Consider the following 15,643-nt stretch of genomic DNA (forward strand, 5'->3'; position numbering starts at 1 on the left):
ACATGACCTCTCCAAAATCAGTGCAAGAGCAAAAATTTGATCAGCTGTTCTACAGCTAAAAAAGAATCTACATTGATCCTCCCAAGTTAGAGGCTTGGACAATAAATAGAATGTCCAGCACCCTGGCAAAGACTTTCCCATGATGACAGGAGATATGATCCCTCTAGAAGTAGAAAGCTCCATCCTGCCCCCCCTTTTGACATAATGCTGTAACAATACACAGTGTCTTTGGCATTCCCAGATGGACCTCAATCACTTCCTCAGCCTTGCCACTCCAGAGACATTAAATCACAGCAGTGAACTCTTCAACAGAAATGAACTCAGTCTCATCAGTTGCTTGTGATACTTCCTTCTTAAGAGGAAGGCATGTGCACTTGGTTAAGAAATCCCCCAAAGTGCTCCTTCTTCCTTCCTTATTCCTTCCATTAGTGTCATAAGCCGAGGTCAGCATTTCTCTGCCTTTGCTCACAACAGCCTGGATGATGCTCCACCCACCCATCCTGAGTTGCTAGATATCTGTCTGAACATCTTTGAGGTTATTGAAAAGTCACTCTCCTGTCACACATTAGGCCTTTGCTTCAGTGACTGCCACAGCTTCAGTCTTCTGTGTCTATCATTATCTGCTGGCCTAGTCTGGAGCCCCACCAACCAACATTGTATGCAGGGCAATTTTTCTTCAACTTGCTTGCTTCCTTCACTACTGGTATTCACCAGCAGGTTATAGGGTCATCTCCTTGCCGAGCACCAATCACTATTCAACCACAGCTGCTTTATACCACCTCATCTACTGAGGTCAGGAACTGCTCCCATTCAAAGTCCATGTCCCTGAGTTTATGGTAATTGAATATTTCCCTCACACAAGTGGGTCTGCCATGCATTCTCAGGACACTGTCTCTAGATGTATGGGTTTCCTTGTCTGTCAAAGTGATATCTTGTCTGTCTGTCCCAACTCACCACCAAGTAGCAACCATTTAACAGCTCAGTACCTTTCTTGTTCTGAATATTCAGAACACATGGCTCAGGTCTTTAAGACACAAGTGCAAAGTCAGTCAGTGAACCTTGGCACAAGGTGCTCTGGTATAAGTTACAGTTATAAACAACCTTGTGTTTGAACACAGGGTTTGTTAAGGACAAACCATAACTAGCACAGAAACCCAATAACAATTCATTGCTTAATTTCACATCATCCAAGATGCGGCTCCCATTAATGTGCCTCCAGGTGTCTTCATCATTCCCCATACATGCATTAAAGTTACCCAGTAGGATTTCAGAATCAATTAAGTGTTACCCTATCCAGCGACATCCCTATTGTCTCCAAGAATCTCTGAAACACTCAATGTTTTTCTTTCTGCAGCTTTTACTCAAATTGAGGTGACACTTTCATCCACCAGTGTTCATTCCAACAGCACAGCAACCAGTTAATGGTTTGTGCATGTTTCCATACTCAGCACAGGCCCTCTTCTGAGGGACAACTCCAGAACAGCAGAGAGACCCTCTCACAATTAAGAAGTCTGTTTCTGGAACCAACACTGTGTGTAGAGGTAAAGCCAACTATGTTTAGCCAGTGCTTTCAACCTCTCACACAAGTATCATCTTCTTCTCTGGCAGTGAGATGACATTCCGTGTCCCATAAGGCAGTTTCTAGTGCCAAGGTCTAGTCCATCTTAACCTGACCTGCTTCTGCTTCCCACATGGCTTGCAATGGCCTTGAATCCCACCCTCTGTCTCATGGTTGTTGAATCTACATGGTGGCTGGAATTAGCTTTTTTGGGCTACATAGGTCACCCAGCCACGAGACACTTGCCAATGAGCACCTCGTGCAGGTCTGGCTATAAGGATTGGTTCTGATATCCCTGTACCAGGCAAGCCTCTCAGACTCTTCAAATGAATCTCAGTCATGGGAGTAAACATTTTTTTGGATTGCTGTTTGTCTGGTTTCTCTTCTTAAACCATTTTGTTGAGGGTAACCCTATGAGGAGTACAATAATCCCAAGGATTACAGGGATATGGAAACACCTTCTCCATGAAAGATCATAATTCCAATAAAAAAAGTGCTGTAAAAGAAAAGAAAGGATGATTTGAACTGAAAGGTTGGGTTTGTTAGGAAGTGGGACATTTTGTGGACAACAAGTCTTCTATTTGCATTTTCTGGAAACCAGTGGCTTGCAGACATTACATAGTACACCTAGTTATAGCCCAAACTGTTTAAGAAGATCGATGTGAGCATACGATGTTGCTGTTGAAACTTGATCTGATGCCTGCATATACTGCCCACCCATGACAGGCAGCAGCCTCCTAAGCCCTGTATCAGACATAGATATGATATCACAACCAATGCCAATCATAAATCTGTACATGGCGGCAGGGCTGTGGGTGTGAGTGCAGTACTATGGCTGGCACTAAATTGTTTTTTTTTTTTTTTTTTGGGCACAGTGAAATATGGTTTTCAGTAAGGAGAAGCCACACTACCATTCATAACGCATACAACATTATGTGCCTTGCAGCAATGAAGGTTTGACCTCAGATTTAGCAATAAACAGTTATTGGGGGCACAAGAGCAACCCCAATACATGACAAACTTTGACACACACAATGGATAGATGAATCTTTGGAGGATGGGGTTTTCACTCAGAATTGTTCAGTTTCTGTAGACTGAAATCATTCTACATATCTAAACGTTCCCTAACCAATTTGTGTCTTTTATAATCTCAATAGCAGTACAAAAAGATAAGGATGATCATGTTGTTGGAATATAGATTCTTAGAGTCTGCCATAGTGAACTTTCAACAAACCACAGAAAAGTCCATCCACGTCCACACCACCCCCCGATATCAGAAAAGAATATTTAGGCTTTCACATATCCCATAACAAAAAAATATATGATACAGAGTACAAAATTCACAGACACACACACACACACAAGCAAGCAAGGAAATAACTGATTTAGGTTCAGTACATTGCTTTGCAAGAAAATGTTTATTGAATAATATGTTTTTGTATTTACTCTAATCCTGTGTGTGATAACATTATCGACTAGTTCATGTTTTAAGTCCACGGCATTTTCAGACTTACTTTGGCTTCCCATGAAACAGACTTTCCTATGTAGGCTGGTCTCACCATTTGAGCAAAACTGGCCTAGATCTCTGCAGAGAGAAATGACTAAGTCGCAAGGCTTATTTAAAAAAAATGTTGAAATTAAGGCTGAATGTGTTTAAATATCATTTTATTCTATTAATGAAATTTAATTTTTCCTTATGTTTTCCTAAAGCTACTTACACAAGTCACTAATCTAGTTTGGCAATCCGTAACAATTCAAAATGTAGGACTAGTTTCTTTTATAGCCATATTACTCTTGAGACATGAACTTTGTAGTCCTGCAGATGAGGCATTACCTGTGAGTTGACAAGTCGGATGGTAGTCTTTTTGCCAACATCTGCTTCATACTTGGCTGTTGGAGCGGCATTGAACCTCAGAACTGCATCATGGGAATCTATAATTCATTTCAAAAATAGAATAGTTTCATTATGGGACATAGAAATGCAAAACTATGCAAGCAACAATTGTTAAACAAAAATTAATCACACAAGAAACTGAAGTTAAAGTGTAGAAATTATTTTGATTATAATTTCAGGCTTGTTTCCTACTTCAGAATAACCAAAGTTCTAAAGAAAAATATAAATGATACATCTAAGCTGGGGGAGACAAGAACAAACCCTAATGAGTGAACCATTATACAATGCTAAAGTGTTTGTGAAGGAGCCTAAAATATTGCATAAAATGGTAAAGCAGTCTAAATCAACAACATCTACCCGGGGGGGGGGGGTTCACATATGAGGGGATACTTAGTTGGCAGGGTATTAAAGGGTTATTATTCTGGGAATAATACATTTCATTGTTGAAAATGTGAAAGTCCCGGACAGTTATAATAACAGATCTGTAAGAATTTCTATCTTTCATAATATCTTTGACTTATACCAAAGGTCCTGAGTCGCTCAAGCACTGCTGTAGCTGTGTATGGCACAAGTGATAAGATGGGGTACTGTGCCATAGGTACTATCCATACAGCAGCTTAGCCTTTTACTTTTGCATTCACTCTAAATTATAGACTGATTTCTGGACATTCTCCCACTTCTACACTGCCTACTGCTCCACCATGCAGATATTGTTCTTGTGTGTGTGTGTGTGTGTGTGTGTGTGTGTGTGTGTGTGTGTGTGTGTGTGTGTGTGTGTGTGTGTGTGTGTGTGTGTGCGCTTGAGGATGTTTGTGTGTATCTGTATCTGTAATGAGGTGGGTGTGCGGCACGTGTGTGTGTGTGTGTGTGTGTGTGTGTGTGTGTGTGTGTGTGTGTGTGTGTGTGGGCATGTGTGTGCATGTGTGTGCATCTGCATCTGTAATGGGGGTGGGTGGGTGTGCGTGTGCATGTGTGTGCGTAAGTGTGTGTACTTGAGAGCGTTTGTGTGCATACGTGTGTAGATATGCGTTTATGTGGGGGAGGTGTGCATCCCTTTCCTTGGACTGGCAGTGAGGTTACACATCACATGGTAGAGGTGCAAGCTTAATGTTCTTAGACATTCCCTCATAGATAGCCTAAGATTTTTTTGTGAACCATTCCAAAAACATTGCATTAAATATAGTACGTATAATTAGACAGATAAGTTAGATGGATGTGGTGGGTGGCAGTTCAGGAAGTTATAGCTGTCAGAAGGGCTGTGACTAATGAAATTTTACAGGAATCTACCTGCACTCTTCAGTGTGTTTGCTATAACAATGGAAATTAGCAAACAGGATCAGTCACTTTGTAAATGAAACAAAGGGCTACTTAAGGGGACAAGGGACTAGCTTAAAATAAGACTTTAGGAAGTTAGTAATTTGGCTTAATGTTGGAAAATAAATTTCATTGCTGAAAAAATTTAATTTATGGACATTTACCTTAATAACAGATCTGTAGGAAGAACATCTGTCTTTCATAATCTCTTCGACTTATACCAAAGATGCCAAGATACTCAGCTGATAAAACTTTCCCAATCTGCCTTCACATATTCCTCCTTTCAGTTATGCGCAATGCAAGTATCTCTCTCTATTTCTGAAGCTGGCAGAAAAAATGAAGGAAATCAGAGAAACAAAAAAGTCTGGAGAGAGAGACATAGAAAGGAGGGACGATAGCCCATTTTCTTACAGATATATTGTTATGGTAAGTGTCCATACCCTTTGTATCTGTTACAAAGTGGTCCATTTTTAGGAACGTCTATAAAACAGCCCTAGATAACCCTTCTGGGTGACTACTTTCATAGGAAGATAAACCGAAAAAACAATAATAGCTTTGAAGAAATACATGGACTTGGACACATATCCATCAAGTGGGGCTTTTCAACTGTATTCAGAGAATAATGCATTTCGTCACATGTAAATAGTCCTTAGTGGTGTCACATAATAAAAAAAAGGCTAAAGAGATAACTAGTGTTCTGGGAGACTGAGCTCCTGGAATTTCAAGTAAAGTTTTCCAGTGCTTATCATAACAAAAGGTGATGCAGTACATTTACCTTCTGGAAAGGGCATGTTTGGCAGCTTTCTTTTCCTATTAAAAACTAGAAAAGGACACAAGGGGAATATCAGCTGCTCTGACTGACTTAGTTCTGAACAAACAAAATTTAATCTGCCTGTGGGCATTCATACAGTGACCAAAATATTCTCCATTATTGCAATAGTGCAGGTATAAAATAGGTGGTTTAATAAATTGGTATAAATTAGCCTCAGTGTCAGTCTTGGCATAAAAGCTGGGTTTAGTTTAAGAGTCACTCTAGGCCAGTAGCTATAAAATCATTGTAGCAGTGTTAATAGCGACTAGGAAGAGTGCCTTACAGGATAAGTATATGCCAGCTCCATAGCGGAGTGGGCTAAAGCCTGGAATGCATCACAGGTGGCTGGAGTTTGAAAAACTACTCCATTACCTGTGGGGGAACATGGCAGTGAACAGCTGCTGCTGGCTTCCCAGTCTGGCTGAGGAAGGTGGTGCTGGCTTGCCACATGGCTGACGCCAATGGGAAAACTAGCCCCCCCCCCCCGAATGAGTGCACCTGCGTCATATACCAAGAGGAATTCAGTGTGTGGAGGTGTGCTACCCTTTGGTGGATAATACATAGCAGGGCTCAGAACAGACACCATGGGAGAGGGGGTGCATCCCCCATGGGAGAGGATAGGCCATCACACAGAACCAGCAAAACGACCTGCTCCCTACCTTATGACTCTCAATATGGAATGGATAAGATGATTGGGATTCCTGGCAGTAACAAATGGGATATATGTTTTTTGAGTACACACACTTTGCAGATGTAATGATAGATATCTTGCTATTTGTAAAAAATAGTTACTTGGCTGTCATAAGAACTGGAGCTGCCGGGTGGTCAGCATCAGGACATGCATGTCTCAGTGATTCTTGCCACTCTTGATAGGTCAGTTTTTTAGTGGATTACTGATGAGGTAGGATAGAAATAGAAGAAACTAAGTCTGAGCCAAACTGAATAATTGAGAATGACACTAATATCGAGTGTGCTGGTTTCCTGAATGAGCTTCATTATGAGAGGAAATGGTAGAAAAATTGTAAAGAAGGACATTGTCTGTGGATGAACTAGGACATCCTTCACCTGAACTCCTAGAGGCAGAATAAAGGAAAAGAAGTCAGGATCCTCTTTGTCAACTGGAGAGGCAAATAGGGTATAGAATGTAAAGCCCTTAAAGTGGAAGATTTACAAGGCTAATGTTACACTTATTGTGTGTGTGTGTGTGTGTGTGTGTGTGTGTGTGTGTGTGTGTGTGTGTGTGTGTGTGTGTGTGTGTGTGTGTGTGTGTGTGTGTGTGTGTGTGTGTGTGTGGGTGTGTGGTGAAAGAAGGCACTGGACTAATCTGTCGACTAATAAATTTGTCTTCCCAGGAAGGCATATCAGTACCAGGAAGCATTCTGAATGGGTTACCACAGCCCCACCTGCATGCCCATGTAGTAGAAAAGATAAGAGTGAGGTCACATTTTTGCTGTTGTTACAGAGTACAGCAATGTTGTCTGAAAGAAAAGAGATAACTACTGTGAGTAAAGAATCCTAGAAAGGTAGGGGTGATAGAACAACTGCTCTCATCTCCAGGATGTTGTTATGAAGGTGAGACTCCGGAGACATCCATGGTCCTTGGACTATCTTCCCAGTGTAATGCCCCCCCACACACACACACACACACACACACACTTGAGGGCGGATGCATCAGTGGTCATTATCACCTTAATAGTTTAAAGTTAGTAGAGTTTCCCTAGATACCAGTCCACAGTATCCTGCAACCACACCAGATGCAAGTGACATGCCTTGGAGATTCAAATAGGGTGAAAAAGAAAGTCAAAACATTGAAGTCATCACTGAAGGATTCTGATATGGAGTCTGGCAGGAAAAGCCACGCAAATTAAAACTGCCATCAACCCTCAAGCCCTGAGGCAAGATTCTGTTGACACTGTGTGGGGGAACAAAAACATAAACTACATTTCTGGAAGACAGCACCCTGTCCTGGGGCAAAAAGGCCTAACAGATCCTTGCATTAAGAGAACATACAAGAAATGTTAGTACCTGAACCAGAAGAAAGTGAGACATTGCAAACTCAACTGTAACTGTTAGGGATAAGAAAGAACTGAACAATCAAAGAGCCTTTCTCCTGAAGACAGGCATCCTGTGTAAGAATGGCAAGGAAGCAGCCATCCAGGTAGTGAAAAAAGATTCACATTGACTCACCGAAGTAGATGTCAGTCAGTGACAATATCATGAAATGAACTGTTTGAAAGCCAGCATTAGTGAACCTCAAAGTATTTTTTAGTGGGACATGCTCCCTGGACCCCCATATACCTGGAAACCCCTCCACAAGTAAAGTTATATATATATGAGGTTTACATCACACAACAGTTGAAGAAAAAAAATCCAGACTCCATTATCACTGAAAATGTCTTTCAGCTAAATTACTTCATGGTATTGGCAACTACAAAGTTCATTTATCTTAGGTTCTGTACCCGTCCATTCCATTAGCATCTTCATGGAGTGGTGTTCCTCAATTCTAGCATCATGTTTGATGACCCCCTTAATATAAATCATTATTACATCTCTGTTCCCATTTGTCTGTCATTGCAGAGTAACCTATATCCAGGTACCTCCATGTCCCACCCTTTAAGGTCACTGGTTCATATTTCTGTGATACCAGCAATGTCCACCTTCCCCTTCAGCATCACTGTTTTCAGCTCTGTGATGTTCCTCCCCAAACTGCTTGCATTGCATGCTAATATTTTCCACGCACGCTCTGACTCTCCTTTCTGCCTTCTTTCTACTGACTGAATACCTATTCCCTTTTTCTGCATCTGTCTCGGCACCAAAAAGTCCTTTTCTAACCCAGCTGTGAGCACTGCTGTCCCATTTGTGTTAAGAGACAGACTGTCAGTGGGATAGGACTGGACTCTACCAGTACCACCCCCATCCAGTGTTAGCGTGGCAGAGAAGGTGGTATACTCTCCTTTGATGATGTAATATGAGAAAACTATGGGCTGCAATCCCACACCAAGTGCTTGGATTCAGTTCTAATACTGACATTGCAGTGTAGCATAAGTGGGATGCTATGCTCTTGTGGTGATGGTTTTCAGCAGAAACATTAGACTGGCATTCAACTGCCTGAGTTGGTAGCAGTTCAGCCAGATGTAAAAGAACCCATGGCCCTTTGGAACAAATACTAGATTAATTTCCCTGATGACGTGGCCAGATTTCCCATAATCAGTATGGATACTGTCTCAAGTGTCCACAGAAAATAAACTATAAACATAAATAAATAAAATCCTCTTATCATTTCCACTGTCACAGTTATTTAACCCCATAATCCTCTAATCCTTTCTTTTCTCAGTGGGTAGCATTTATGAAAATGCATCCTTCTGCCCACTGTTCTGGTATCTCTGTGTCCTGCTTGATGCCACTTTGGCCATTTCTTTGTGTCTCTGTGCAGCATGACATGCAACCATCCCTCCCTGTCCTCCTTGATGACCACCCTTGTCACTTTCTTCTTTCTGTTACTATCTCTGAGCTTCAAGACCAGTTTAATTGTAATATGGTCTCATGCGTCTCCCCCCTTCCCCATGTCAAGACTCTTAATCCCCTGATGAATAAGTTTTCAGTCACTAAATCCCTATTGTTATCATCACATTGGCTTTGCCTTCTTCAATTCATGCCCCATGTCTCCACCTTTCCAATATACAACCTTTCGCTTTCCAGATGCTCTACATTTCTGAAGGTCACTCAGTCAATGGAAGAGAGAGGCTGCCTATGTGTTTAAAAATGCCATTAAGAGCAAATGGTTTGGTCTGGTTGTGCATGTTTGGGGTTATTTCATTTGTTGACAGCAGTTATTTCAATACTAGACAGTTCTAGAAAATATCTTTAGTTATGTCCAAAATTCTGGAAGTTTTTGCTTCAGATTAAAAGTTAAGGTTCTTCCCACATTCCAAAATCACACTAGCAAATGGATTGATAACATTCACTTAGTTCTCAGCATGTATCTGAGCATATGTATGTGTGTGTGTGTCCTGCGATACAGAGATATTAACTAGGATGTGGTAAATGGGAGGGCTGACCCTGGGTAAGTAGTTAGGGGGCACAATCCAACCAGACCAAACCATGACCTACATGGACAGGCTGAAAGCCCTGTCACTTTACTCTGTATCTTATAAGCTGCTGAGAGGTGACTTGTGCCTGGCCTGTAGGGCAATCTCCAACCCTGTCCTAATGGAAATGCTGCACATCTGCAAGTCAAATTCCTCAAGAGTCACTCACTCTAGGGATCTCAACCTAACTTGTGACATTAACAAATCATGCTGGAGAGACAGATATGTCTCCCAGAGACTGATGATTATCTGGAATAGACTCCCTATTCACGTAAAATAAAGCTCCTCACTGGACCTATTCAAATACAGCCTAGATAACTGGATGGGATACCACAAACTCGCCCCTGGGGTTGTACTCATGTCCCTTATGGACAGGGGTAGCCAGTGTTGATCACAGACCCACTCTGTTCATAAATTCATTCTGTGAACTACCCAAAAAAGAACAAATTGGGATTAACATGGCTAGGCTTGTAAAGGCTCTAGAGCCACGAGTCTAGTAACCTCCTATGAATAATCTGCAGTTGCTCATAGGATTTAGATGCAGTACTGGGATTCATTTAAGAAGCCATAAGTCCATAGGTAAATTTTAGGCTATCCGTCTGTAAACTATTACAAGCCTAACCAATAACCCAATGTCAGAATCAAGCTCTGTGCCTTGTATGTGTTGGGTAAAGTCCTTCACTATTATGACAACTCCTCCCCCTAAAGTCTTCTTACATTAACATATTTAGTAGCTTTATGTGTTAGTAACTGTAGCAAGGATCTTGCATAAGCTCTTTTCTACAGTCCAGAGTCCATTTTTATTTTACTTTTTCTCGTTTTTGGTCCTCAACTTCAGGTTCAGGGGGTGCCAGCTTGGGAACTGCCCAAGATGCCACTTGAGCTAACTGGGAATCAGCTGTAGCAGACTGGCCTCCCATCTGGGAATGGGTGCTGCCTTCTACCCACTGCCTGCTGATATAGATTTCAACCCACTGTGACACTGAAAGCAGATGTAACAAATGGTAAGATGTTTGGATTACAAATAAATTATACTTAAAAGCTCATAAGTGTTCTTGCCCCCAACACACATAAGTACATTTTAACTGCTAAGAGGATTATATTTTCTTTCATTACTTTCAGTAACTTTAGCACCTGAGGTACAGAATGGTACTGATGAATATGGTAAAAAATAGTGTTATCTCTGCTACTTCACTTTTGTCATAGAAAAATTTTATAGGACTGTTTAATTTAGAGATATCGGCTCCAGTGACAAACAGTAAAAAAAAAAAAAAAAAAAAAAAAAAATATATATATATATATATATATATATATATATATATATATATATATATATATATATATATGTACACCTGCTCGTTTCAGCATAAGTATTTAAGTATTCAGTGATTCTTGAAGCTTAATTATACTATACTATATGCTGAATTGCTTTGTTTTACATGTCATGTGACAAACTTGTATAAACAAACAGAAAACCTGTAATCTCCACTGCATTGATCTGCTCTGTGTATAACTATTTACGCGTGTGTGTGTGTGTGTGTGTGTGTGTGTGTGTGTGTGTGTGTGTGTGTGTGTGTGTGTGTGTGTGTTTCCATATGTGTGTTTGTGTGCATGTGCTGTGTGTATGTGTATGTATGAAAAAATCTAACTCCACTGTATTTGGATTTTTTCTAATGGTGTCCAATGAAAATGGCTTTAGCTCATCACAACACATTGGTCATCAAAATTGACATTAATCAATTTAGAAAGCAAAACTCATTATGTTTGTTGAGGCAGATGTGATTATATAAATAGCCAAAAATACCCCAGGGATCATTTCACTTTATCTGTTAGGCCTGAGACGAGGAGTTCAGTAACTCCCATGAGCCAATGAGACTGTGACTTCAAAGGCCAGGACAACTCACTGTTACGTGCTATACCTCCATGACAAGAGCAAACCTGCTTGTTGTATTCATGTACGTCATGTGGAGGAAACTAATTGAAAAAGATGCATCTTCACTTATACTGTCATTGTTTATAAGCTGTTACATGCTAGTATGTAGTTCAGGGCTGGGAGAGTACATGAAAAACAGAGTTATAGTGTAATAGCTTCAAAATAACTTGTAATTGGGGGGCTGATGACAAATAAAGTGACATAGTAAAGCATAAACATCACAACATAAAAGCATAATAAATAAAAAAGTAAGTATTGTTTAGTGTGCACATTTTCCATGTTGTTTTAGCAACTCAGTTATGCTTACCTATTTCTTTTCCAAGGTGTGAATGAAGCAGAGACCCAGCTGATGAAACCACTGCACATGTTTTTGGCTTTCCCAATGTCTCTGACAAATTCTTTGATGGTAGATACTTCAGCCAATCTACTGTAGGAAGTGGCCAGTCTTTGGATTTGATCATCCGAACACTAACTTGTTGCTTCAACAAACAAAGTAGTTCATTCCCATTAAGCTTTCTGAGGTTCCTAGTCCTCATGAAGGTAACATTATATTTATTCTTGGACCTGTACTGTTTGAAAACCTTCTGAAGTCTGCTGTTCAGCAGTTTTGGGGACATGTCCTCATTCCACACTTTCCATCGTGATTTCCGCATGTCATAGTTTCCTGCAAAAGTAGTCTTCTTTTCAAATAACACACTATAAAGTGCTTTAATAAAACCAGGAATAGATGTGAAAGAATGGCCATGGCGTGTCACTGTGCCTGATCTGTCACTGGCATTTGTAATCATTCCAGCTTTGTTCATCTTTGGAGCTTTCCAAAGGGGAGCACTTATGTTCCTTGAGCCTTGCAGTCTCACCAGTCCCCTTGTTTTTGCCACTGATGTAGCTTCCTGCAACACCATATTGTCTTGAACACAGATCATGTAAAAGACCACGATGCAGAGACTAATGAAGGCAAGGTAGACACAACTGGATTTCCTTTTTCGAAAAACTGGTAGCTTTATCTTCCTGTGTTCCAGATGTTGCCCAATAACAGAAGTGAACATAGCTTTTCTATGTGACCTTTAAAACAACAGATAACTATAGGTGATTATCTAACTAATTAATTATCCACAAGGTTATTAAAATATGTTACTAAGTTAAATGCATTAATGCTTTGCAATTGTCTAATCAGCTCCTCTGCCCATTACAGTGAATCACTTATGTCACCCCCACCCAATTATTTAATCTTTGTTAACTGCTTTCAAGAAAGATCCTGGACTTTTGCATTATGAAAAGACTTGCTTAAAATCATGCAGTATGCAGGTAGCATTTCTGCTCTACTCTGACCTTCACCATGCAATTCGTAGCCTGTTTCTTTTTTCTGAGGAGCAGCTTCCATGGTCTCTTAGAAGACGCAATTTAAAAAAAAACATAAATAAGAGCAACACATTGACAGTGAAATATAAAAATAAAAACCTATTACGCTACAAACCTCAAGGAAATGTTACACAATCTTAGAGGGTTGGGGTACTGTGATTTACTAGAATGCAGGCAAACCATGTTAAAGAGGGAACCCAAATTAAGCCACAATGAAGCAATTTGAATTTTTGTAAAGTTCACTCCACAATGCACTGAATGAGACAGAAAGGTTCTTTGTCTGAGCAGTGCAGGGGGCTTGTAGCTGTAAGTATAACAGTGTCACCTGCCAACAGGTGCTCCGTACGTGGCATTCAGAATGCTCCAGCTACACCACAGGGGCAAGACATGCAAGAAGAGAATGAGAGAGAGACAGTCCCCTTCCTTAGGCATGATTCCATTACATCACAAGCTGCATGTAGCAGCCTTGATTATTTTGAAGAGGGAGGAATGCACAGAATATTCTAATTCTCCTAGAATAACCAGAGCATTGATATGTAGCCCCAGCACTACCATCACCAGAATCTATGGCAACATTGTCATACTGTACAAGAAAAACAAATTACATCCAAAGTCGTTCGCTGCTCTGAGTGAAAGAATTCACTTGTTCTTAATTTCTTTACAACAAACGTTTTTATTATTAGATAAAAACACATAAATGAATGTAAGGTTAAGCGCTTTCATCTACATCATAGCAGACTTCTTCAGAACACTTCCATTTAGTAAATGCTAGATTTTATAGATAATACTAACCAATCCTAAACTTCAGACCTTAAGCATCAATAAAACAATTACAAATTTAAAGTGCTCAGTGCTCACATAATTACATTGAAGTGTATATAGCTTTCCCTATTCAATTTGATTTAATACATTACCGACTGGTTATCTTAAATATGGTCATTTTTAAATGTATTTTAACAGCATTTATATTTAGGTTTTATTAGGCATCTATTAAGATGATGATGAAGTTCTACTTGTAGATTTATGCAGTCAATAATGCTTATATTATGTAGTAATAGGGCAGGACTGTTTTATGGTATACTAGGCTGTAGGGCTTACTAGATGCAATGAGTACTAATTGGAATGTAATTATGTGAGCACTGAGCACTTTAAATTTGTAATTGTTTTACTGATGCTTAAAGTCTGAAGTTTAGGATTGGTTAGTATTATCTATAAAATCTAGCATTTACTAAATGGAAGTGTTCTGAAGAAGTCTACTTTGATGTAGATGAAAGTGCTTAACCTTACATTCATTTATGTGTTTTTATCTAATAATAAAAAAAGTTTGTTGTAAAGAAATTAAGAACAAGTGAATTATTTCACTCAGAGCAGCGAACGACTTTGGATGTAATATACTTTACAAGAGGGAATACTGTGTGTTATGTGAGCATAACACTGCCTTCACCAAAACCTGTGAATATGTAACAAATTGTATGAGAGTGACACTGCGTATTATGTAATTTTGGCACTAACATTACCAAACTCTATGGATATGTGAAACATTGTATGAGAGTGGCATGTTGTGCGTTATGTAATGTGGCACTGCCATCGCCAAAACCTATGGATATGTGACACATCATATGAGAGTGACATTTATGCATGTAATGTGGCACTGACATCACCTAAACCTAAGGATGTTTGACACATCATATGAGAGTAATATGCTGTGTGTTATGTGAGTGTAGTACTATTACCAAGATCTATGTGTATGTGAAATGCTGTATGAGAAGAACATGCTATACATTATGTGAGTGTAATGCGAGCAACACCAAAACCTATTGATATGGTCTACATTCTATAAAAGGGACATGCTTTTTATTATGTCAATGTGGCAATGCTTTAACAAATACCTTTAGGTATGTGACACATTGTATGAAAGGGAAATGATGTGTGTTATGTCACTGTGGGACTACCACCACCAAGACCTGTGGATATGTGGCACATTGTATGAAAGGGACATTTTGCGTATTACATCACTGTGGTACTACTGCCACCACCAAGACCTATGGATATGTGACACACACACACACACACACACACACACACACACACACACACACACACACACACACACACGCACACACACTCACACATTGTTTGAGAGGGACATGCAATGTGATATGTGAGTGGGACAATATCTGCACATTAAGGTGCAGTCCCTGACATCAGTGCCCCATGTGTAGAAAGTACAACAGCAAGTCAGAAAGATTTCCCTTGGCCGTTCGCCGGATTTTGCTATTTCCCTACTGTTGAGCGATCTCCGAGTTGGTATATTTAGTTGGGGGTGTGGCACAGCCCCCCACATCAGGGGGTATTGGGGGGAAGCCCCCCATTTAATTTAGATGTAAAGTAATGTTTTTCGTGTTGTGGCTGAGGGACGTGTTTCCCTGGGGCATTCGACATTGTGCGGTTCGATATTACTAGATCGATGATTAGGTGTTCGATCACCTAAACATTCAGTCTTCTAATATAGACCCCCACAGACATCAGCAAAACAGAAAATTGTAAGCAGTCATGCAAGACATTATACACAGAACCATTCTTTAGCTACAAATCACAGCGAACGTTAGTAAAATATATAAAATGTAGTGCCTACAAAGCAGATATATTACAGTACCATAATTTGTTCCAGCAATAGTCATTTTGT

General features: G+C 40.0%; 1 protein-coding gene across 1 annotated transcript in view; it reads right to left on the reverse strand.

The window, feature by feature from the left end:
- LOC122806714 (beta-galactoside alpha-2,6-sialyltransferase 1-like) overlaps positions 1–15,643 on the reverse strand; it is a 502,160-nt gene that overhangs the window by 236,235 nt on the left and 250,282 nt on the right. The window contains exons 2-3 of the mRNA XM_044077356.1: positions 11,906–12,660; positions 3,393–3,490 (exon numbers count right to left, since the gene is read on the reverse strand). Of these exons, the coding sequence (XP_043933291.1) occupies positions 3,393–3,490; positions 11,906–12,660 (853 nt within the window). The remainder of the gene's footprint in view (positions 1–3,392; positions 3,491–11,905; positions 12,661–15,643) is intronic.

The sequence above is a fragment of the Protopterus annectens genome, chromosome 7.part0 (assembly GCF_019279795.1).
Source record: "Protopterus annectens isolate FY-2018-M chromosome 7.part0, PAN1.0, whole genome shotgun sequence".
NCBI lineage: Eukaryota > Metazoa > Chordata > Ceratodontiformes > Protopteridae > Protopterus > Protopterus annectens.